Here is a 26,741-nt window from a genome sequence, read left to right on the forward strand (position 1 = left end):
AATGATAACCACAATTTCTGAGAAGTTTATGATCTTTCTAAGATTGAAAAATCTGGTGTGGCGCACTCACACAACTTTCCTTGCCGTTATGAAAATTGGTCACCTGACCAATGTGTTCCCGCGCATCTCAAGTCTACTATTCAAATATTTGAGCCAGCTGGTGACAGGGCAATAACGCTGGAGACACACATGAGGTCTGCTATCTCTTCATAGTGAATGATTTAATAGAATCAACAATAATTTGCAATTGAATAATCACATATTCTCGAATTTGAAGCTTATTTTCAATTTTAGGTGAAAATGTTACTAAACATTAATTGTAGAGATTTTCATGCTCAATCTACTCCACTTGATTTTCTTTGTTTCAATTGTATCTGAAGCCTGATAATTAGGAATCTATCTGCATTGATGGGGCGGAGCTCCTGGAATTTTTACAGATATGGGACTTGTGGCAGTTGATGGAGCGTATCGATGACTTTTTTAGGTATGAATTTGATCGAAATCATTGGAGCCGTTTCCGAGAAAATCACGAAAACCCCTGTTTTTGACAACATTTTCGCCATTTTAGCCGCCATCTTGAATTGCATTTGATCGAAATTGTTCGTGTCGGATCCTTATAGTGAAAGGACCTTAAGTTCCAAATTTCAAGTCATTCCGTTAATTGGGAGATGAGATATCGTGTACACAGGCGCACATACACTCATACACACTCACACACACACACACACACACACACACACACACACACACACACACATACATACCAATACCCAAAAACCAGTTTGGACTCAGGGGACCTTGAAACGTATAGAAATTTAGAAATTGGGGTACCTTAATTTTTTTCGGAAAGCAATACTTTCCTTACCTATGGTAATAGGACAAGGAAAGTAAAAATTGGATTTTGATTCAGGGAATATAATGAGAATAGCTGCTGATCGAGATGAAACAGTTTTATATGCATGATTGGAAAAGATCTATTGAAATCCAGGGTTATTCTGGTATAGAGATGTAGCCTACGGTACTTAAAAATTGATAACTTTTTACTTCACAAAGAATAATTAAAGACTTGAAGTGATGAAAACTAGTTATTGAAATCATAAAGCTGTACTTTCAATCATTTTAGTAATGTGAAAGTTTCAAAAATTATCACACGGGAATCAAAATTGAATGCTAAGAACAAAATGTAATCTCTCTTATTCCATTTCAAACATTTTAAATTATTTTTTCCACTTGTATACGCCAATTGAGAATTCGCTTTCAATTTGCATTTTGAGTTTCATTTAAATTCTTAAGATAATTAAAGTAATCTTGAATTGGGATGGAAGCACTTGGAGTATTTGCATAAAGTTCATTTCTATACCAGAAGGGAAAATGGGTTTGCAAACATATATTGTTCTGGTATTTCTACCAGGGTTTGTGGTCAGCCAGGGTAAGTTAATTGATTTTTTAGCTATTTTATTATTTCCATTTATTCTAAATATAAATTATCTATGCAAAATAAATATCGGACAGTTTTTCAATAAAATGACTGATTACAGACATGAAAATCTCATCTCAAATTGCCTCATTGATTGAACACATATATATCATATAAGAATCATTGATTTATATAAGAACGATTGTAGATGTACTATCGTTACAGTTAGATGTTTGATAGGACCGATTGAAGGTTCCAAAAGGTTCAAAGAGCCTCACACGTCAACCGCTGCCGGTTTCCGAGCTCGGGATTTAGCTAAGTTCTAGACTTTGAACAGCTGGTGTCAGAAAATTGGCTTTCCGTAGACGTAGTCCACGTTTAAATTAAATTTTGAGAAACTAGAAAATTGAACACAAAAGAGAACATCGTGTAAAGTTTCAGCTATTTTGAATGGTTCAGGAATGTTTGAATTCGTCAAGGAAGAACGTTTCCAATAATGAGAAAATAAAGATTTATTTAAACCTAACCTAACCTAACCTAAGACTACGACCCGTTTCGGAAAGCCAATTTTCTGACTCCAGTTGTTTTAAGTCTAGAACTTACTAAAACCTGAGCTCGGAAACCAAATGTTGGGCAAACCAATACCTGTGTCCTTTACAAGATCCATGAGATTTTTCTCTATACTAACATCCCATTCATCACCTGGCTGCTTGCAGCCAATATTAATCAAATAGCTTTTTATTCACAAAACAATACAAATGTATAAAATTCATTTACACATTTAAGAGTGAATTCTGTCCACAAAGACTTGAGTCTGTGAGTGGAGAGTCAGTTCTTTCAAGTTGATTGAGATTATGTTCTCATGGTTTGTACATATTATAATTATAGTATATTTCGCACCTAGAACAGAAAATGAGATTTTTCCGGCTCGAAATCGGTTTTCAAGTCCGAGGCCGTAGGCCGAGGACTAGAAAAGATTGAGAGCCAGAAAAAAAAGTTTTTGCTCATGGTGCGAACGCTATTTTCGCCACACACAAAAATAAACAATATATATATATATATATATATATATATATATATATATATATATATATATATATATATATATATATATATATGAGAATAGTTGTTTACTAAGCACTTCGAAAGCAGAAGTAGAAGGTGATAGCTCTAGCAAATCTGAGGTAATCTGAATATCAGGAAATTGTCCAAGTATTTTTATTTTTTATTCTGATTTGTCTAAATAACCTAAAAGATGATGTTCAATTATGTGGGAGGTTGAGTTCATACCTTTCTATTCTTTCAAATGACAATAAGATAATATTATTATAAATGTTTTAATTATTGAATAATGAAAAGTTTTTTGATCAGCTGTTTTTTGATCACCTTTCTTAGTTCCATGTTAGCGGCTGGTAAGGGTACTCTTTCCGGCCTAGGCCGAAAAGAAACCTGTTCTGACGTCAGACGAGAGTCGTCTGCAAACAATGTCTTTCAGATCTACGTAGGGACTGGAAAACAGCTGCTTTCTGTGCGGTGTGGCGAAAAAACTATTGTAATTGAATCTACTAACATTCATCAGCAAATCAAGAATATAAATTGCACATAATGAAATTCCATACTGGTTACTAGTATATACAGACAAATATATAAATAGTAGCTTAAAGGCTATACTACTCATTAATAAATAGCAAATTCACTATGAGATCAAGTTCTGAATAAGAAGGCGGATTGATTCAGTTGTTCTGCAGCATCCCTGCCAATTTCTAGTAACCATCTACTCAAATGTTGCTTGTAGGTGTTAATACTGTAATTTTCAGACTGTTTTAAATGATTGGGAACGTTTCTATACAAAATATGACAGATGTATTTACTATGTATTTAATAAGAACGATTTGCTTAGAATGAAAAATAATTCTAAATTATTTGAATTCAATGAATGCGTTCAATTTTGAGTGAATCTAAGGCCTGGTTGCACAAAAGCCTGTTAAACTTTGATTAGAATCAAATGAAGCCTTGAAATGGAAGCTTCTCAGTTTGTTTCTCATGGAATATACTAATGAAAGTCAATCTTGTTCATTTAACGGAGAGAGTGGATTTTTCTACAAATTTTTACAGGAATAGACCAGCACAAAAATTTCAATTTAATAAATGAGGAAAGATGTGGAATACCGAAGGCAGCACAACGACAAATTCATCATGGAGCAAAAGCTACCGCAGGTCAATTTCCTTGGATGGTTTTAATAACAGCTAATTTGATAGGTGAGTTATCATTATCAATTTATTCATAATCTATTCAGCTATTTATTGACCGAGCGAAGTGAGTTCTAAGATTCAAGTCGACGGGTTGGAATTTCTCTTAATGTTTAAATGTTTAAATGTTTAAATGTACATGTCTCTCCCAGAAAAAGACTCTAAAAACATTAAAAAAACCATGCTCAAGCTATGTTTTCTCTTTCTGGATCTACCTACAAGTGTGAACAGACATTTTCAAAAAATGAAGTTTGTTGAATCCAAATACATAAATCTTCCTTGTCAGATGAACATTTGAAAACAATTTTAATGATCGGAACCACACAGTTTGATCCTAAATGGGCGGACATTTCAAGTGGAAAAGAAATGCGATCTTCTCACTAAAAATAAATATTCTCTTCCAGTTTGGTAACTTTCTGTGAGCTCGTTTATTGTCAAGTTGTCTTATTACTATAAAAAATTCATTAGCATTTTGTTTAACTTGCTAAATTCATGCATTGTCAAGTTTTCTTATGACCTTTTTACACTCAATAAATTGGACTTTGTATTGAAATGAAATGAATTGGATTGTTTCTTCCTGTGTTTTAATTAAACCTACTTAAAACTCCTCATTTTATTTTAATGGAAATATAATAATTTCACACCCCCCAAATCCCCCGTCGTGTGTGTCCCCACAAGTCAAATTCCACGTACATCCTTGTTATTGGCCCTCTAAGCCTCCCAAGAATTAACAATGTGGCCCTTAGATAAAAAAGGTTGGAGACCCCTGCTCTGAGCCATCGGTGAGAGCTGGCTACACCTTCTCATTGTATGATAGTTATGATTGAACGAGCGTCAGCGAGTTCTCACTTTTGACTCACTCAAGGCCATAGTCATTGTCCGTCTGTTTGTATGTGTATGTTCTACAATAACTTCAGAAAGACTTGATCAGCGTAAAATTTTTGAACACATATTCTTCCAACCTGTTTACAGGTCAAGTTCGTTGGACAACAAAATTGACTCACTCCTTTGCCCTTTTTCAACATATATAAAAATTATATTGAAAGTGAATTACTCTCAGATTAACTTGATGTAGTTTCGTAATCTATTCTTAATGGAAATTTTGTAAATTGAAGAACTGCAAGACTGATAATAATAATAATATCGTGTGACCTGGCTGACTCAGGTCTGGTGTCAGAGTTTTCAGGTCGCAACTGATCAATTTCAGGGCCTCTGACATGACCTAACGACTGCTTTTTAGGCAACTGGGACCAACGGCTTAACGTGTCCATCCGAACTATCGGACTATCTGCTACGTTATCTAAATTTGGGAGAGGAATAGCACAAGGTTATAGTGAGGGCCTCGTTATAATGGCAGTAGTGTTTGATTAGCAATGGTATTGATATCCTTGTCTAGCGTTCAACAAAGTGGATAGCGCTATCTCTTTCTCGCTTTGCTCTGTTGCCAGATCGTCTTTTGACAATGTAGAATTGATAATTAATTGAAAAAATGTTTCATCCCAATTATAAAAATGCATTATGAAATTATTGAAAAATATAATTTCTTTCACAATAAAGTATAATTTATTATTTTAAACGAGACTGAACCGTTAATATTACATGAATAAACCTGTATCAGCTACCGTATATAGAATTCATTATGAAATTATTGAAAAATTTTATTTCTTTCTCAATAAAATATAATTGATTATTTTTAACGAGAATGAACCGTTAATATTACATGAATAAATCTGTATCAGCTACCGTATATAGAAGGCATTGACAAGACAGAGGATCGGCTACGCTTTCTCCTACCTTTCTCCACTGCCATTATAACGTGGACCTCACTATAGTTTATTTTTCCTCTCCCTATCATTTTGATAATATACTTATTGTATAAATGAATAAAAATGAATGAATATAGTGTGCAAACGGCCCTTAAATATTTATTGGAACTTATCAATTTTATTCAATCATATTAATTTAAGAACTGGAAATTTTGTGAAGCAAATAACTGAAAGACTCAACCTATTTCAGACTCTGTGTAACCCTATATAAGCCGGGTTTACACCAAAGTTATTAACAAAATGTTAATAACTTAACCCTTATAGATTCTATTAGATTGAACGGAACTTGACAAACACACATATGTTCATCATGTGTATGATAAGTTATGTTCAATCTAATAGTATCTATAAGGATTAAGTTATCAACTTTGGTGTAGAGGCAGCTTAAATGTGGGAGAGAAATAGCACAGGGTTATCTTATTTTGTTCTCTCCCTATCATTTTGATGATTCACTTATTGTATGAATGAATAACTAATTGTATGAATTAAATTGGTTTCAGAAAAATTAAATGAATCACATTCGATCTCATCCCCAATTACTTGTACTGGAACAATATTAAATGCCAAGTACATTTTGTCAGTTGCTCACTGCTTCGTGGTCGATCCGCCCTATGAACTACATAAGTGAGTATTTTCAAAATTTATAACAACCTCATATAAATGTCAACAATCTATAATATAAACCTATATATAATATATATCTATATATATATAAAAGCGAAATTGCACTCACTCACTGACTGACTGTAAGTCAGTAGAAGAACTACAAGGTCTACTGGATCAAGTAGTAAACACCAGCGAGGAGAGAGGGCTAACACTGAACACCAAAAAGACCAAATTTATGACAATAACGAAACACCGACAATAACCAGAAACACTATGGATTGGAGGCGAGCTAGTGGAGAAGGTCTGCAAATATAAATACTTGGGAACAATTGTCACTGACAACAATGACTACTCCGAAGAAATAAAATCAAGAATTGGACAGGCTAGAGCTACTTTTAATAAAATGAGGAGCGAACTGAGTAGTACTGATCTTAGCCTGCATCTCAAATTAAGAATGCTACGTATTTCCAGTTCTATTATATGGAATGGAAGCCTGGACTCTTAAAAAGAACGACACCGACCGGCTAGAAGCATTTGAGATGTGGGCTTATAGAAGAATTCTCAGAATAAGCTGGACTAGCAGAACAACCATGAAGGAAGTATTAAGAAGAATGGGAAAGGACAGAGAAATCATGATCACCATCAAAATCAGGAAACTGCAATACCTGGGTCATGTAATGAGAGGAGAGATACAATGCAAAAGAAGTATAGGAAGAAGACGGATCTCCTGGTTAAATAACTTGAGACAGTGGTACAACAGTAGTTCCATTGATCTTTTCAGGGCGGTTGCCTCAAAAATCAAAATTGCCATGTTGTTAGCCAACCTTCTTAAAGGAGACGGCACATAAAAAAGAAGAAGACTGACTGACTCACTCGCAGAACTAAAAATCTACCGGTCCAAAAACGTTCAAATTTGGTAGGTATGTTCAGTTGGCCCTTTAGAGGCGCACTAAGAAATCTTTTGGCAATATTTTAACTCTAAGGATTTAAAGTTCGTCTTTTGGCATGTATGTTCTTCTTATTCTCTTAATTTAATAATTGAAAAATGTCCATACCATATGTTAATATAGAACTATAATCTAAAGAGAGTACCTCTTCGAAACAGTTGTTAACTGGTAACTAAATTAATAATTTTGTCAGTTTGGCATTAGGTTGAGTTGACTTTGTTAGGTTGGCACCAAGTTGAAGATTGAAATGCACTTATCGCGGAAAAATTGATTGGGCACTGCTACTTTAATCAGAGATACTCCTGGGAATATTATATTACTAGCCGTCAGGCTTGCTTCGCTCGCCATATCCGTCTACCCAGGGGGCTCCGCCCCCTGGACCCCCGACTGGATCGTCCAAGAATGAGATCAGCAGGCTCGCTTCGCTCGCCTGCATTTTTCATTTGAGCATTTTTATCATATGTTAGGACGATCCAGTCGGGGGTCCAGGGGGCGGAGCCCCCTGGGTAGACGGATATGGCGAGCGAAGCGAGCCTGACAGCTAGTAATTATATAAACCTCAGAATGATGATTCTCATTTGATTCAGGGCCGGTTTCCGAGCTCAGAATTTGATTAAGTTCTAGACTTCAAACAGCTGGAGTCAGAAAATTGGCTTTCCGAAACGGGGCGTTTAGTCCACGTTTGGTTCACGAAAACCTCGTGATCCTATGGTCTTTTATGCGAGAAACACGAATCTGGAATCAGATTTGCAAAATTTCTCACCGTTCAGGAGATATGTCCATTTGAAAATTTAAAAATTTCATGTTTGAAGCATCTTTTTCTTCTGCTCCCTCTACTCCTTCTTGTTCTTCCACTTCTACTTCTTCTTCTTCTTCTCTTCTTCTTCTTCTTCTTTCTTCTTCTTCTTCTTCTTCTTCTTCTTCTTCTTCTTCTTCTTCTTCTTCTTCTTCTCCTCCTCCTACGACTACGCCCCGTTTCGGAAAGCCAATTTTTTGTCTCCAGCTGTTTAAAGTCTAGAACTTGGCTGAATCCCGAGTTCGGAAACCGGCCTCAAGAATAGCCCTAACCAAAAAGGTAATCAAAGTTTTTTACTTTCCTTGCCCTATTACCATAGGTAAGAAAAGTATTGCTTTCCGAAAAAAATTGAGGTACCCCAAATTCTAAATTTCTATACGTTTCAAGTTCCCCTGAATCCAAAAAAGTGGTTTTTGGGTATTGGTCTGTATGTGCGTGTGTGTGTGTGTGTGTGTGTGTGTGTGTGTGTGTTGTGTGTGTGTGTGTGTGTGTGTGTGTGTGTGTGTATGTGTGTCTGTGTACACGATATCTCATCTCCCAATTAACGGAATGACTCGAAATTTGGAACTTAAGGTCCTTACGATATAAGTATCCGACACTAACAATTTCAATCAAATGCAACTCAAGATGGCGGCTAAAATGGCAAAAATGTTGTCGAAAACAGGGTTTTTCGCAATTTTCACGAAAACGGCTCCAACAATTTTCATCAAATTATTACCTGAAATAGTAATTGATAAGCTCTATCAACTGCCACAAGTCTCATATCTGTAAATATTTCAGGAGCTCCGCCCCATCAATGCAGATAGATTCCCAATTATCAGGCTTCAGATACAATTGAAACAATGAGAATCAAGTGGAGTAGATTGAGCATGAAAATCTCTACAATTAATGTTCAGTAACATTTTCACCTAAAATTGAAAATAAGCTTTAAATTCGAGAAAATGTGATTCTTCAATTGCAAATTATTGTTGATTCTATTAAATCATTCACTATGAAGAGATAGCAGACCTCATGTGTGTCTCCAGTATTATAGTCCTGTCACCAGCTGGATTAGATATTTGAATAGTAGACTACTTGAGATGCGCGGGAACACTAGCGTCAGTGATCAATTTTCATAACGGCAAGGAAAGTTGTGTGAGTGCGCCACACCAGATTTTTTATATAATAATTGAATATTTATTTTGGTTTGCAGTATTGAATTCACAATACCTGAAATCGGACCCATTACAGAACCGAACAAGAAGAAAAAAGTTTACCATGGCGAATATGTAATAAGACATCCTGAGTACAGAACCACATATTTTTTTGGAATGACATAGCTATAATCAGAGTCAAAGGAACTATCGAATTCTCTGGTAAGTATTCAGCTATATCTATACAGAGTGAGTCACATGTAAGGGAACCCTTCATTGGCCCATATGAATAAAGTTGAGCATTTGCTTATACTTCTAAAATATGGAGCATTAACATCATTTTCTATGAATAAACGTGAGCAAAACCTTTTGCTCATGCTCATCAAAAAAATAGTTTGAGCATTGCTCAAAAGTGAAAGCTTATACTCAAAATTGTATGAATAGACTAGAGCATTTGCTCAACTTCTGAAGCAAATGATTCAAAAAGGTGAGTCTAGTCTAGAGCAGCTTATCACCTTTTGTTCATAGTAAAATGGCTCAACTAATTCGTATGAGGAAGAGGAAACTATACCAGATACGATCACAACCAATAGTTGAGAACTATAAAACTCTTTTCAGATTCAACCATGATATATATCATCATTATTCCTACAAAAGAATAAATACAAAAGATACCTGTTATAAAGATAGCTATCACAAAATAGGAAATAGGCATTTAAGAAGATGAGAGTGTAGACAATTATAAGAAGGCTATTGATATTATAAGAATATGCTGAAGATTATTATAGAGATGACATTTTTTCACGCTATTATTTCAAAATTCAGAACTCAACTAACCTGAAACTCTATTCATAAATAGAAAATAGAACAGACAACGCAAAAACAAGCGGTGCACCCTACTTGCATATTTAGCGCTTCCGTGAGCTATAAAAACAAAGTAAGGCTACAAAAGCGAATCAGCTGATGAAAAATCTTTAAAATACGTGAGCATTTGCTCCAGAGTTCAGGAGTATAAGGTAAGAGTATAAGTTACAGCTTATTCATAAAAAGATGAGCAAATGCTTTTGCTTCTACCTTTTGCTCATGAGCAAAACCTTATGCTCCATGCTCTTGCTCATGAGCATTTGCTCTGGTTTTATTCATATGGGCCAATAAGTTGGAGACTGTTGTAGATATAATACTGTAACTTTCAGGATAAGTTATTGGTCAATTACTCTACCTTTTGACGTACAACTGAATTTCAACCCCTCATAAGGGGATGACTTAGGGGTTGTAACTCGAGTATTTTAAATGTAAACACCCATTGTATGGTACATCATTTTTAAGACCTTTTTGGAACATGAAATATGACACCAATAAAAATTGTCTATGATACTTGTATCCAAAATGGCGGCTGATTGAAGTTTTAGTTCTCAAGGAAGTGAGGGGCTGTAACTAAAATATTTTGAATATAAACACACATTGTGTGATACATCATTAACCGAGCGAAGTGAGGTCTAAGATTCAATTCGAATTGGTTTGGCATTTCTCTTAATGTTTAAATGTTTATATGTTGCGCATTTACGGCGAAACGCGGTAATAGATTTTCATGAAAATTTGACAGGTATGTTCCTTTTTTAATTGCGCGTCGACGTATATACAAGGTTTTTGGAAATTTTGCATTTCAAGTTTTCAAGTATAATATAAAAGGAAAAAGGAGCCACCTTCATACGCCAATATTGGAGTGAAAATCAGACTATAGAATTATTCATCATAAATCAGCTGACAAGTGATTACACATATGTGTGGAGAAGCCAGTCTATTGCTGTATTTCCATAAGGTCTATAGTTTTAATCAGGTACTTGTGGATGAGAATACTGCGTGAGGTCTACTGTTCACAGAACTACTAGTATAATTCTACATCGACGCGCAATTCAAAAAACAGCATACCTGTCAAATTTCATGAAAATATTTTCCGCGTTTCGCATAAACAGCCCAGAATATATTTTATGATGAAACATTTATTTGTTTTAACTATTACATTCTTACCTTAAATTATTTTAAATTTATAAAATTTGTTTTATGTAACAGACACTGTTGGTCCAATTTGTCTGGAGCATGGAAGACTGCTGGAAGAGGATTATACTGGAGTTATGGCCTCGGTTGCTGGGTTCGGAGTTTACGATTTCAGTGAGTAAATTATTATATTTCAACACTCACCCTTTCCTTTAAAAGCCTTCTTATCCTCCTATAGAACACATTCTGTTATCAACTCCACATCACATCATTTTTCTTCTTCTTCCTCTCCTTCTCCCACTTGATCTTCTTTTTCTTCTTCACCGTTATTTTTCTTCTTCATATCACTTTTCTCCCTTGAACGTTTAGCGCCTGCTTTGTGTAGTATAGGCAACCAGCACAACACAATACTTGCTATCTGATTCTCTGTGGAATAAATTAATATAGAAAAAAATCTGGTGTGGCGCACTCACACAACTTTCAATGAAAATTTATCACCTGACGCTAGTGTTCCCGCGCATCTTAAGTCTACTATTCAAAGATCTAATCCAGCTGGTGACAGGACTATAACACTGGAGACACACGAGGTCTGCTATCTCTTCATAGTGAATGATTAAATAGAATCAACAGTAATGTTGCTAACAGTTTGCAATTGAAATAATAACATTTTCTCGAATTTCTAGCTTATTTTAAATTTTAAGTGAAAATGTTACTGAACATTAATTGTAGAGATTTTCATGCTCAATCTGTTCCATTTGGAGTTTTTTGTTTAAATTGTTTCTGAAGCCTGATAATTGGGAATCTAAATTCAAACTTTGCATAGATGGGGTGGAGCTCCTGAAATTTTTACAGATATGGGACTTGTGGCAGTTGATATAGCTTATCAATGACTATTTTAGGTATGAATTTGATCGAAATCGTTGGAGCCGTTTTTAAGAAAATCGCAAAAAACCCCGTTTTTGACAACATTTTCGCCATTTTAGCCGCCATTTTGAATTGCATCAGATCGAAATTGTTCGTGTAGGATACTTATATCGTAAGGACCTTAAGTTCCAAATTTCGAGTCATTCCGTTAATTGGGAGATGAGATATCGTGTACACAGACGCACATACACTCATACACACACACACACACACACACACACACACACACACACACACACACACACACACACACACACACACACACACACACACACACATACAGACCAATACCCAAAAACCACTTTTTTGGAATCAAGGGACCTTGAAACGTATAGAAATTTAGAAATTGGGCTACCTTAATTTTTTTAGGAAAGCAATACTTTCCTTACCTATGGTAATAGGGCAAGGAAAGTAAAAATTATTATTATACAATAATCTATAATGATGATTATACAGATGGAACAGGTGAAGACTTTAGATTCTAGATGGAATTTGTAACAAGAAAGTTAAAGTAATATTTTCTCATATCGACCTCAGTTTACGAGATCGATAGATTTTTCGATATTTTTTAAAAACGAGAACTCCTAGAAAACATAAGTCGAAATCTAATTTGAAGGGTATGGTTGGAAAGAGGAAAATATTTCCTATAATATTCATCTGGATAGTTTCTTTGTTTGAGGTTTTTGAACGTTTTATGAGCGTTCAAACTATTGAAATTCATCGAATTTATTTTCTTCAACTTTGAGCACTCGTACGATCAAAATCGTCAAAGGATCAAAGGATCTTAATTGGAATTCCTTCCTCTTTTCAACGATATTCTCCAACTAGGAATCAGATCAATAGTTCCCTAGCTATCCACGTTTTTGAAAAATATCGAGAAATCTACAGATCTCGAAAATTAAGGTCGATAGGAAAAATAATTTAGCAGAGGATGAATTTTCGATTCAGTTGAAAAGGAGCATTACAGTTATGAAGATATCTACGCTATTTACCTAAATTTTCAACCGTAGATGATGGAGATATGATCCATTTATTCATTATTTATTGTATTCGATGATGTATTTGCAGAGGAAGAATTTTAGAATGGGTTGGAAAGGAACATTACAGTGATTTATTTATTTATTTATTAGAACAGTCACAAACACGATATTTGGAAAGAGAAACAGGCAATTGCCCAAAACTTCTTCAATTCCTTGATTTTGGCACATAAATAGTCCAAAGTGAGGTTAAGTTTAAAATTTCTGTTTTCACCAAAGATTAACACTCAGAGAATACGTATTCGAGATATGACTGATGAATTTTGAATTTCGAAGGGTTGATAAGAGCCGGAAATAACACAAAACAATCCGAAAGTTTCAATAATATTGAAATAAACTTGAAAATTTTGAGAAGAAAAATTAAAACTACTATCACTGCAACTATCAGCTGATCAACCATAAGTGATGACTTATTATCTACGCTATCTACCCAATTCTACAATCTTAGATGGTGAAGATATGATGTATTTATGATATTTTTATGATGTATTTGCAGAGGAAGAATTTTAGAATGGGTTGGAGAGGAACATTCCAGTGATGACTTATTATCTACGCTATCCACCCATTTCTCCAATCGTAGATAATGAAGATATGATGTATTTATGATATTTTTATGATGTATTTATGATATTTTTATTATGTATTTATGATATTTTTATGATGTATTTGCAGAGGACGTATTTTCGAATAATTCGTTGGAAAGAAACAATCCTGTAATAGATAATGACCTCCGCTATCTGCCCAATTTTCCAATAGTAGACGATGAACAGTGCATAGACTATATTGCAGATTGCTGTCAAGAGCTTGTTGAATCGATAAATAGATCTGTACTCAACTCACAGGTAATCAAAATGTATTCAAATGTATCTGTAATAATAATGTATTCTTCGCCAGTTTTTGCAACTAACTGCCGGTTTCAGCTGAGTTCTGGACTTTAATTGAATAAAAACACAAATATGTTGCCAAATTCTACACTGTCAACAGTGTATAAAAACACAAATATGTTGCCAAATTCTACACTGTCAACAGTGTATAAAAACACAAATATGTTGTCAAATTCTACACTATTGACAGTGTAGAATTTGGCAACATATATTTGTGTTTTTATTCAATTATGGAACAGTTCTACAATATTGACAATGACTCAGTCGAATTTCTAGACTTTAAACAGCTGGAGTCACAAAACTGGCTTTCCGAAACGGGGCGTAGTCATAATTAACATTTAAATTGAATTTTGAAAAACTATAAAATTGAGCACAAAAGAGAATAGTGTAAAGTTTTAGCTATTTTGAATTATTTAAGAATGTTTCATTTCGTCAAGGAAAACGTTTCCAATCATAGAAATGAGAAAATACAACAGCTGTTGTAGCTATGGTGAAAGTGATATTTTCGAGCTCAAAATTTAAGTGATTTTATTCTATATTTTGTGAATATTGAAGTTTGGTTTTTGTTTTTAACGGAAGTTTCATTATCAATCTATCTAAATTTGAAATTATTTGTTTTATTCTGATTCATAGTTTCAGATTGAAGATTTGGTGTTGAAATTGAAGTGAACATAACCTACATAATATTTGGACGATTTGTGACAAAATCAGGAAATGAAGAAGGTTTGGGCAATAGCCTGTTTTTTTCTTTTCCGACTATTGTATTGTTCGCTCTATCTAATAAATAAATAAATAAATAATAAATAAATAAATAAATAAAATAAAGATTATCATAAAAACTATGACTACGCCCTGTTTCGGAAAGCCAATTTTCTGACTCCAGCTGTTTAAAGTCTAGAACGTAGCTGAATCCCGAGCTCATAAAACGGCCCTTAATTTGCAGATCACTATGTTACTATATAAAGAGTGAGGCAATATCATTTCATTAACAATATCGGGGCGCCAAGCTTCGCACGTTATTTATTTATTGACTTTTGATAAACCGAACACAATTCTTTAAAATGATTGGGGAAGGACCAACAGGCACAGCCCTAAACTGCTTCTTTCCCGATTTTGATTATACACTATAATAATAGTTCAGAAAGTAGGTTATGTTCCATACACTTGAATTCAGGTTCAATTTTCTGTTCAAACATTCAAAAACAAAAAATATATAATTCAGATTATATACAAACCAAATTTTATAACAAAATAACACTCACTAATCACTTGAAATTGTCAAATAATGATCAACTTTGAAAATTAAAGATATTCTCTAGATTAGGAGTCAAATCAGATTATATTGATTAAATTGTCCAGCTAGATAAAATTTCTCGCTGATTGATTATGATTACACAGCTGGACATAATTCTGTCTCTCTCCCACACAGATGCACACGCATCTTCTGTTATCGAGAGACGACGAAATTATCATCTGTTTTCCAAGGATGAATTATCCTTTTCATGTCGTTCAGCGAGTTTTCCAAAGAATGAGACCTAGTGCAATCGAATCTTTATATCATAAACCTACTATGTTCCAAACTTCGTAAAAATCGTTCGAGCCGTTTTCGAGATCCGTAAAACATAAATAACCAGATATATAAATACAGGAATTGCTCGCCTCATATAATAGGATTATAATATCATTTTAGGCTATTTTTGACTATAGGCTACTAGCAGGTAACCCGTGCTCCGCAAGAATCTAACTAAAAACTTGACAAACTGAAAACTTGACGTAATGGAATCCCCCAGTAAACCTCTTGCGAACCGGTGCATTCCATCTCTTTGGGAACATTGTCGATCCATATTTTATATTTTCCTTTGCCTACTTCGCTTTTGATACTGATTCGGAGTCCATTCAGAGCCTTTCAATGGTATTCACTTAATACATCATGGATTTTTGCAAAAATTAAAATCGTTCAAACTCTCAGGTATGATAGTACCATAGAGAAAACAATAGCGTAAGTAGATATCCCATGGTATAGGGAATTTATGTCGCAACTTTTACTGTTATCTCAAGCCGATTACTGTCGATTATTGTCAATTTTTACTGATTTGTTGGGGTGAGAGTGTATGAACGACACAATTTGAGAGACTACCAGCGTCACACAGCTGCACAGGATAGAACTACGTGGACTATCGGCTTGGGATAACAGTAAAAGTTGCGACATAAACGCCCTATACCATGGGATATCTACTTACGCTATTGTTTCTCTATGATAGTACTTAACGGGAGTTAAAATAATATGTTATCACATTGGCTAAATTCACTCCTATTTTTGAGTTATAAGCATTTGAAGACGAGTGATTTTTTCTGATCTAAGAATGGAGGGAGGATTTTATGTTTGAGTGAATAACTCACCCTGTATTGTAGCGAAAAGTCTCCTATTATAGCACAACACTTGTTAGGTCAACCTCTATCCATCATCCAAATCTGGGAGATTTGCATTTTTCATGAAATCCATGATAAAAAATATCATGGATCTTTGCAAAAATGGTCAAAAATTAAAATCGTTCAAACTCTCATAAATGATAGTACTTTACAAGAGGAACAATATTAGGTCATCACATTAACTAAACTCACTCCTATTCTTGAGTTGGAGTTCCATTCAATATTTACTCCCACAGAACATTCATATAATACAAGATAAGCATCAGCAGTAGGTATAAAAACAATACAACAAACAAGATCGTTTTCAATGACAAATTGCTTTTACATTTCTCATATTTTATTCCGAAATTTCCTTCTCCGTTCCAACCAGAATAGATTGTTGGATGTAGTTTCTAACTCTGCGTTCAAGTGGCACTTGAAGAACTGGCTGTTTGATATCAGTGAGGATAATGCCGTCTCACTCATTGGTACTGGGGGTGCGCGTGTTTGATTCAATTTGGGTGCCTTCAGAGAGATTTTTTTTCAGTTCTGTCATGCTTGTCTGATCTGTTTTCCTGACTTGAATTTGTTATTTGAATTGTAGCCTTCCTCGCTATTCCTTGGTTTTCATCATCTTTTATTTCTAAATTTAAAGTAATTTATAATTTAGTTTTCCACTTTTTTTATCCCTTCTTAATGCATGGGGATTATAGTTTCATAATTGAAAATTATTTTAATGTAGTTTAGATCTCTAATAAAAATTGAGATCTCTCTTTATAATTATAGATATAACACATATTGTTACGATAACTCGAGCTTACGCACAGGCCTTTCTTGCCTATGTAAGCTCTTTCCTATCTGATACTAGAATTTTATACAAGAATAAAATTGTGATAGCTCAAGAGTTCTATTGTTTAGTATAGTTCTATATTTTGTTGTTTGTTTTTAGTAAGTATATTATATCATTCTTGAATTGTATAAACTTTATTGCTCAAGATTCTATGTAACTGCATTGAATTGTATTCAGAAGGAAAAAATAAATTGAATTGAGTTATAAGCGTTTGAAGATGAGTGATTTTCTGATCTGAGTTTGAAGGATGGATCTTATGTTTCGCTGAATAACTCACTCTACAGATGGGAATAAATTATTGGAAGTTGCATTTTTCAGTTTGGTGTGAGTGTAAGCATTCCTGACCGGCAATAGGAGGTACTGGGTTCGATTCCCGGGCTGACAAATAATTTCTGTATAGTAGCGCTCATCGAATTTCCATCTAGCTGTTCACCCTGTTGTCAATATTTGCAGTAGCTGAAGTCTTCGGGGTGATTTACAGCACTTAATTTGGATTTTCGTTTAATAATAATTAATAACCCACTCTGTATTGTAGCAAAACGTGTCATATCACAGCACAACACTTGTTAGGTCAACCTCTATCCATAGCCCAAACATCAACCAAATCTGAGAGATTTGCATTCTTTATGAAATCCATGAATTTTTGCAAAAATGGTCAACAATAAAAATCGCTCAAACTATCAGGAATGATAGTATTTAACGGAAGGAATAGTTATTTGTGCAACTAGTGCGCAAAGTAACAGTTTGCTGCACCGAAAGAAACGTTTACGCCCGAGCCGTAGGCGAGGGCGGAATGGTTTGTTGAGTGCAGCAGAGGAACTTTGCGCACGTATTTCACATTAAATTTTTCCTGCAGTTACCATTGAATAATGTAATCCTTACTTTATGTAATGTAAACCTTAATCCTAAAATCCTCGTTGTCCTTGGTTATAATATCTTAATAATTTGCTCGTTGTGCTTCGTTGCACCTCTGCTCACTATAGCAGCCACAGCAGTCACTGTTACCAACTTCATTTTGATTTTGCTGCACTGTTGCTCCATATAACCTACTAAGTATTTTGCGTTGCCATGTTGCAAATCTGGAGTGCAGAAAAAATTTTTCCCGCACTAGAGCGGAAAAGTGATTCTTTGCGTTCTGTAATCAGTGCAGCAATGGCCACTTTTCAACGTAATTGTAGGAAAAAATAATATCTCATCACATTCGTATTCATTCGATGGAGGTGGCCATACGAATCAAAAACTTGATGTACTGAAAACTTGAAGAATTAGAATCTTGAAATTGTTTCAGATCTGTGCTGGTGGGGAGGTTGAGAAATTCGCTTATACAGGGGATTCGGGGGGCCCTCTAATGGTGATACAATCTGAAAATAAAGGGGGTGCACCACGGCATTACCAGGTATTGTATATAGTATAATATATAGTTGAACGAGCGTTAGCGAGTTCTTACGTTTGACTTACTGAAGGCCAAAGTCGTTGTCCGTTGTGTGTATGTTCTACAATAACTTAAGAAAGAATTGATCAATCAGCTTCAAATTTTGAACACGTATTCAAACAATTGATTCATAAGATAAGTGCATCATCAAAATGATAGAGAGAAAAAATAAGGTAACCTTGTACTATCCCTCTCCCAAATTCAGATAAGGTTCCACATAGTCCGGAATAGGTTGAGTCGTGTAGTTGTTCACTTCACAAAATTCTAAGTCATTAATTATTTTCACAAAGTATGAAGAGATAGCAGATCTCGTGTGTCTCCAGGGTTATTGCCCTGTCACCAGCTGGCTCAAATCTTTGAATAGTAGACTTGAGATGCGCGGAAACACTAGGGTCACGTGATCAATTTGGAAAAGGCAAGGAAAGTTGTGTGAGTGAGCCACACCAGATTTTTTATCCACTTTCATGTAATTATACTATATATTTATTCATAATATTCGATCAATGGGAATGATTGATTGATTCACAGGTGGGGATCACCAGTTTTTCCAAAACTGCTACCACTTTAAAGTACACCTATCCGAATGTTTTTGTCAGAGTTCGCTACTATATTGAATGGATTCTGGATAATATGGAACCCGCCGGTTGGCTATCCGAATGAGCCAGCCAATTCCAAGTCCATCTGATGTGAAATCTATTGAATATGAAATGTATTAAATACTATTACGTATGATAAAAGAGTTATTATTTTGACCTCTACCTTAGCGAAATAGTATATTTCGCACCTAGAGCAGAAAATGAGATTTTTCCGGCTCGAAATCGGTTTTCAATTCCGAGGCCGTAGGCCAAGGACTAGAAAAGATTGAGAGCCGGAAAAACATTTTTGCCCGTGGTGCAAATGCTATTTTTCGCCACACACAAAAATAAACAATATATTTATATGAGATATATTGCTGTTTTTTGATCACCTTTCTTAGTTCCATGTTCTGACGTCAGACGAGAGTCGTCTGCAAACAATGTCTTTCAGATCTACGTAGGGACTGGAAAACAGCTGCTTTCTGTGCAGTGTGGTGAAAAGATTTGAATCATAAACTAATTATACCATGGGACATTCTCTTATGCTATGGTACCTAACTATAGTGAGGTCCACGTTATAATGGCAATGGTGTTGCTATCTTTGTCTATCGTTTAACAAAGCAGATGGCACTATCTCTTTTACGCATTGCGATGTTGCCACATCGTTTATCAACAATGTAGAAATTCAACTAATTGACAAAATATTTAATCTCAATCAAGAAATTTTATTATCACATATCTTTAAAGAATATATATTCTCTTGACAAATAAAATATTATTAACTATTTTCAACAATAATGAACTGTTAAATTGTTCAGATATACCAGTATCAGGTTTTTGGGTGGCAAGGCTGAGAGATCTGGCAACCCTTTGCTCCTATCTTCCTACACTGCCATTATAACGTGCACCCAACTATAGGTTTTCTGAACAGTGTCAGAGAAATATAGCATAAGAAGATATCTCATGATATATGACTTTCATGTTCCAAATTCCAATATATTGGATACGATATTTTTCAAATATTAAATATTGATATCGGGGCACCGAGTTTCGCTCGCTATTTTTATTTACTGATAAACAGAACACAATTCTCTAAAATGATCGTGTTTATATTTCACAGCTGGCTATACGTCATCTTATGAATTTCGCGGATGCGATATTTTGATTTTTCACATACTCACTCGCTCACTCACTTTTTCACTATCCACAGCTGTTTCAGCCAAGGATATCCTTTAAATGTCGTTCAGCGAGTTTTCCCAAGGATAAAACCTAGTGCAATCGAATCTTTATATCATAAACCTACTATGTTCCAAACCTCGTAAAAATCGTTGGAGCCGTTTTCGAGATCCGTAAAACATAAATAACAGATATAAAAATAACCAGATACATAAATACAGAAATTGCTCGCTTAATATAATAGGATTACATAATATGATAAGAGAAGTATTGTTTTGACCTTAACCTGCAAGTGATATTTCCAATTTCCATTGAATGTATTCGATATGAAGTATATTTAATATTATTTCCTATGATAACAGAATTTTTTTTTTGAACATAGAAAGAGCGATTTCCAATTGGATTGTATTTGATGTGGAATCTATTAAATATGAAATCTATTAAATACAATACTGAAATTTTGGAGAATTTAAAACAGTCCTATAACCATTCCAAGTGAATTAAGAATCTATATGCAAAATTTCAAGTTAATCAGTTCTGTAGTTGAGACGTGATGATGCGTCATTCGTGAATTTCCTATCCCGTACGTGTATAAGCCAATTCTTTCCCTCATTAGATATCACTCCCCCATTGAACCAAAAGGCATGGCTTTCCAGGGGAAGATCTAAAATAGTTCTGAATGGTAGTGTCATTGAGCAGGTTTCTAATTTTCAATACTCGGGTTGCGATACCTTATTTCACGTAGATCAAGACTTGAGTATCAAGATTAAAGGGCTCCATATACTAGGGAACTTGGATCAGCGATCTTGGTTCTTGCGAACCAAGATCCCCAGTGTATGTGGAAAATTGGCGAACCGCGAACCAAATTCGAGACGAACTTGGTCTTCAATCTGGATTAAGACTTCAGTTCGTCCGCCAGGGCGATATATTCTATCTATATATTATTCAATGTATTTTCTTCCCACAGCAGCTGCAAACTTTGAAACGCTGATCTCTAAACCCTAAAGACACTGAAGTAACGAACGGTTGTTCGCTCTCCCCACTACAGTGTGTGGGCAAATCCTACACGAACTTGGTTCCCCGAACCAAGTTCCCTAGTGTATGGGGCCCTTTATATTGCAGGCCAGGGTAGATGAATAGGTCATACAGAATAGGTAGATTAGGTCATATTGAATAGGTAGATTCATACAGAAAATATAGAATATTTATTTATTTATTTATTCATATGCAAATACAATTCAGGTAAAAACAACAGGCATTTGCCCAAAACTGCTTCAAACCTTAATTTGGAATACACAGTCTAAAGGTTATGCTACTTACATAACTTAAATGATAATTCGTACACAATTTTGAGTCCAAAAAATGTATCTACTACAATTTTGAATTTATCAGATTGATCAATTTCCAAATACGAATCCAAACAAAACTCTTCCTTCACAACTGCAAAAAAATATTTTAAATTCCACTCAAATTCACAAACTCATGTAAACATCAAAACATATAAGAAGATATTCCGCGATATAGGTCGTTCATGTTCCAAATTTCAAACTGATTCTTGTTAGCCGATTACTGTCGACTACTGTCTATTATTAGAGAGAGTGAGAGTGTGTGAACGGCACAGTATGAGAGACTACCAGCGTCACATAGCTTCACCAAAAACAACTACTAGGACTATCGGCTTGAGTCAACATTGAAAATTGGAACATAAACGCCTTATACCATAGGATATCTTCTTATTCTATCTTTACTCTATGCTTTCATTCAGAGATATTTCCTCAGCTGAGCTGTCTCCTTCAATCTTGAAGATTCTTCTATAGTCAAAAGTGACTATAAACAGTGAAAAATATGATTCTAATAAGTTATAATGGTAGTATTCATACTAACTCGGCCGGGCTGAGTGTGAATATTACAATAAGAGCTAATGGAAATTATATTTTCACTGTTGTGTGGAAATCCAGTTTAAATCGTAATCTGAAGAATAAAGCTACAGTGATTTTTCACTGATCACTGTCACCGTTGTGTGGGAATTGAGTTTAAATCGTGATCTGGAAAATAAAGCACCACGTTATAATAGCAGTAGTTGATTAACATTGGTGTTGCTATCCTTATCTATCATTCGACAAAGCAGATAGTGCTATCCTTTTCTAGCTTCGAAACTTTGCCAGATCGGTTTTCAACAATGTAAAAATATAATAAATCAACAAAATATTCAATCCCAATTATGCAAATTCATTATCCAATCATTTAAAAAAAATTATTTTTTTGCAAATGGGAAACAATTTTTTCAAACAAGAATGAACAGTTAATATCACATTAGTATAAATATGAAGAAAATAAATAAAAATCTCAGTACCCTTTTTTTTAAAATATTTTATCACAACATGTTTAAAAAAAAGGGTACTGAGATTTTTATTTATTTTCTTCATATTTATATTACAAGTAGCCCTATACAGGAAAGAGATAAATATCACATTAGATATACTGGTATCAGCTATCCTCTATAGAAGGCAGTAGCAAGGCAGAGAATCGGCAACCCTGTTCTCGTATCTCTCTCCAATGCCATTATAACGTGGACCTCACGATAAATCATATCAATGAGGTTTTAAGATGGGGTACATGAATCTCCCCTAGAAATGAGACTGAACCAATCAATTTTTAATGTGAAAAATTTAATTGAAATAAAAATTCTGAGAAGATTTAATTTTCCCTATAGACTAAGATTGAATCCAGTATTTTGGTTTGATAAATCCAATCAAAACTAAATTTTTCTAGTTCTATTAAATTACCAATTTTAAGTTTTAAAGTTTTAATTACCAATTAAATCATCTTCTCAAACTAAGATTGGGAGGCAGTATTTTCAACATTCGAAGAATTTTATTGGGAAAAATAGGTGATTCGAGGTAAGTATTTCAATAAGCATGATTGAAATATGTAATTAGAATTCAGAAATACTCTGGTATAAATAGAGATACTCCAAAATTAATTAACTCTCCATTCCACAAGTAGTACTATTAACTTAGCTTACATACCTATACCCAAGGACTACTTCACTTGCACAAAAGCCGGTTAAATTTTGACCGTGATTAATTTCACAAGAACCAATCAGAGAAGGCCTATTTTATAAGACGGCTTCTCTGATTGGTTCTCGTGGGACTTATCACGATTAAAAATCAACCGGCTTTTGTGCGAACCGGCAATTAAAAGTTTGAAGTAAAGAAAACCACTTTTCAAACTCATAGAGCCAATCTCTGAACAATTTTAATGTGTAAATATCAATCTATTTTTCAATTTTCATTCGTCAATAATTGGAAAATTAGCTTTTAATATTTAGAGTTGTAGTTTCGAATTCGTAATATGATTTATATGATCTAGAACTCGAATTAAACACTAGAATATTCTGACATCATCACGTCCACATATGAGCTTAAACTACACTCTGTCCCAACTGAAAACGTGTAGGCTAAGTTTTAGTTATTTTAAGTAAGTTACGGTGAGTTATAGCATACAGAGAAAAGATAGCATAAGAAGATATGGTATGGGTAGCTTATGTTCCAAGTTTCAAGCCGATTACTGTCGACAACTGTCTATTATTACTGTTTTGTTGGGGTGAGAGTATAAGAACGGCACAGTATGAGAGACTACCAGCGTCACATAGCTTCACCAAAAACAACTGCCAGAACTATCGGCTCGATTCAACAGTTAAATTTGCAACATAAATGCCCTATACCATGGGATATCTTATTATGCTATCTTTTCTAAATGGTTATAGTCAAGTTAAATTTTTATTGAACGAAAATCCTAAATAAATGCTGCAAATCACCCATTCAGTGATTTGCAGCATTTATTTAGGATTTTCGTTCAATAATAATTATATATTAATTAGCATTTGAATAAATGCATTCTCTATTTAATTCCATCTGTAACTGGTTGGCCGCTATGGCTTCGTATAAAATGAGCGCTGCTATCCAGAGATTGTCAGTTTGGTGTAAGGGCAAGCATTCCTGACTGGCAATTGGGAGGTACCGGGTTCGATTCCCGGGCTGGCAACTAATTTTTGGATAGTAGTTCTCATCGAATTTCCATCTAGCTGTTAGCCCTGTTGTCAATGTCTGCAGTAGCAGAGGTCTTCGGGGTGATTTGCAGCATTTAATTTAGGATTTTCGTTCAATAATAATTATATATTAATTAGCATTTGAATAAATGCGTTCTCTATTTAATTCCATCTGTAAATAGTCAAGTTCTTCCCAATTCAAACCAAAGTTGCAAATCTTATATCGAAGTGAATTTGACTATGCAATCAATTTCTCAAATACTTTATAAGTATTATATATAAATAATACTCTATAAGTAAGTGAGGCTTGGGCAAAACCAAGCAACTTTGACAAATTTGTAATGCTGAATAGAATCTGTTATCCATTAATACTACATTAATTCTTCAATTATATTTTACAGGCAAAATGGGTCTACGAACATATATCCTCCTAGTATTCTTACCAGGACTTGTGCTTAGCCAGGGTAAGTTACCGGACTCCTACTTTCAAATAAGTAAAAGTATTTCAAAGTTCATTACAGCATATTTTCTTTTATTGGTAAGATCCACGTTATAATGGAGCAACCGCCGAAGTCGATTCTCAGCCTTGCCTCCGCCTTCTATAGAGGAAAGTCTTTCTACTGGTTAACACTACCAGTAGTCTAAATACTGGTTACAAACTCACATTCTCACTTTGAATGTAGACAAAACAAAATTCATTGCATTCTCACCAAATAATAGCGGACAACCTCCCAATAGATTACAGCTAAAAATGCATAACCATAATGAAGTCTCTGTGGACTGCTCTTGCAAAGTTATAGAAAAAGTTGAAAAAATTAAATACTTAGGTATAATTATAGATCAAAACTTGAAATGGAATGCTCATATACTTCACCTTTGCTCAAAATTAATATATCTGACTTATATTTTCTACAAAATCAATAAAATTAAACATCCAAGTATTATTAGAAACATTTATTTTGCTTGTGCACACTCTTTATTTCAATATAGCATTGAGGCATGGGGGGCAGCTCAGGATACTCACTTCAATAAACTTTTTGTTCTACAGAAACATATTATCAGAGCAGCCCTGGGAAGACCGAGAATGTACCCTAGTAGACTACTATTTAAAAAAATTGATTTACCAACATTGATACAAACATACGTAACTAACGCAATTCTGTACATTAATAAAAACAAAGACAAATTCACTACTCGTAATACACCATATCTAATACGTCCAAATGTTTTCAATACCTACAATAACCGATTCACTAGACTTACATCTTGCAAACAACAATTGTCCTTCTATTGCCATAGAATAATAAATTGTCTACCTGAAAAATTCATTCTAAATAGAATTATTAAGTGTTTAATTTATGAAATAAGAAAGTGGGTATGTAGGAAAGTTTACTTCGGACTTGAGATTTCAGAAGATTAATTGACTTTTTGTTCTAGTGCTTACATTGTTATATTGCATATTGTTTCTTCTGGTACTAATTAAATTGTCTTAGACATCCATCCTAATTACCTTTAACATTTTTGAACTCTCTTCCAGAGCTCAAGCATTAGCTTTTCTGGGAGAGCCCATTATTTCAATATTAAAATAAAGGAAAACATTCGTTGAATATGTTTTTAAATTAGTTTAGATTATAATTAGTTATAACATTATAAGAATGTTTTTGTTTCAATTGTTTGTAGGAAAAAGAATGGCAATAAAATTGATTGATTTGATTTGAAAACTATAGAGGATCCCGGTCGTGAGTTGATAGGAAGGATATTATTTTATATCCTTCTTAAAGAATCGACAATTATTTGTTGAAACACCGCCGATTTATGAAGTTACAACACATTATTATATTATCGTTATTCTAATTGCATTTAATCTTTATTCTCATTGATTAATTATCTATACTTTGTTAAATTCGTTCAATAATTAGCATTACCGTCATTTAATGTAAATTGGTGTATAAGCCAGTGAATATTGTAATATACATAAATAAAGAAATCTAATCTAATCTAAAACTGATACCGGTATATCTGATGAAATATATTCATTCTTGTTGGAAATAATCAATTATATATGTTATCCTTCTAGAAAATATATTCTTTAATGATCAAATAATTTATTTAGCGTGTGGCAGATACACAAATATATAGCTCATGAGTAGCAAACGCCTAGATATACACTGTATATTTCCAAATTCTTTGAGATGTTTTGTAGTTTCATAATGGACTTTCATAATTGAAATTAGATATTCTGTAGATTAACAATATATCCATATATGATAAAAAACGATCTGGCAACATTGCGGAGCTAAGAAAGGATAGCTCTATCTGCTTTGTCGAATGATAGACAAGAAAAGCAACACCAATGTTGATCAAATACTGCCATTATAACGTGGACCTCACTATATACTGTCTAAGAGAATAGAAAGACTACCTTTATTTTAT

General features: G+C 34.2%; 2 protein-coding genes across 6 annotated transcripts in view; both read left to right on the forward strand.

Annotated features, from left to right (window-relative positions):
* Positions 1 to 1,109: 1,109 nt before the first annotated feature.
* LOC111049256 (chymotrypsin-C) lies at positions 1,110 to 19,238 on the forward strand. Its single transcript, XM_039434931.1, is given in 9 exon segments — positions 1,110 to 1,429; positions 3,533 to 3,676; positions 5,994 to 6,117; positions 9,035 to 9,147; positions 9,150 to 9,197; positions 11,046 to 11,144; positions 13,604 to 13,773; positions 18,363 to 18,470; positions 19,035 to 19,238. Coding segments are annotated over 9 exon segments (996 nt in total). The 5' UTR covers positions 1,110 to 1,371; the 3' UTR covers positions 19,167 to 19,238.
* Positions 19,239 to 23,138: 3,900 nt separating this feature from the next.
* The window catches only part of LOC111049257 (CLIP domain-containing serine protease 2-like), a 37,616-nt gene continuing 34,013 nt past the window's right edge, over positions 23,139 to 26,741 (forward strand). The window contains exons 1-2 of one of the 5 annotated variants that reach the window (XM_039434935.1): positions 23,139 to 23,157; positions 24,710 to 24,772. In XM_039434935.1, coding sequence (XP_039290869.1) covers positions 24,715 to 24,772 — 58 coding nt within the window. In that variant the 5' untranslated portion in view covers positions 23,139 to 23,157; positions 24,710 to 24,714. Of the gene's footprint in view, positions 23,158 to 23,242; positions 23,748 to 24,517; positions 24,537 to 24,709; positions 24,773 to 26,741 lie in introns of those variants that run through there. The other 4 variants (XM_039434932.1, XM_039434933.1, XM_039434934.1 and 1 more) reach the window with 4 other exon arrangements.

Source organism: Nilaparvata lugens, chromosome 8 (assembly GCF_014356525.2).
Source record: "Nilaparvata lugens isolate BPH chromosome 8, ASM1435652v1, whole genome shotgun sequence".
Classification (NCBI taxonomy): domain Eukaryota; kingdom Metazoa; phylum Arthropoda; class Insecta; order Hemiptera; family Delphacidae; genus Nilaparvata; species Nilaparvata lugens.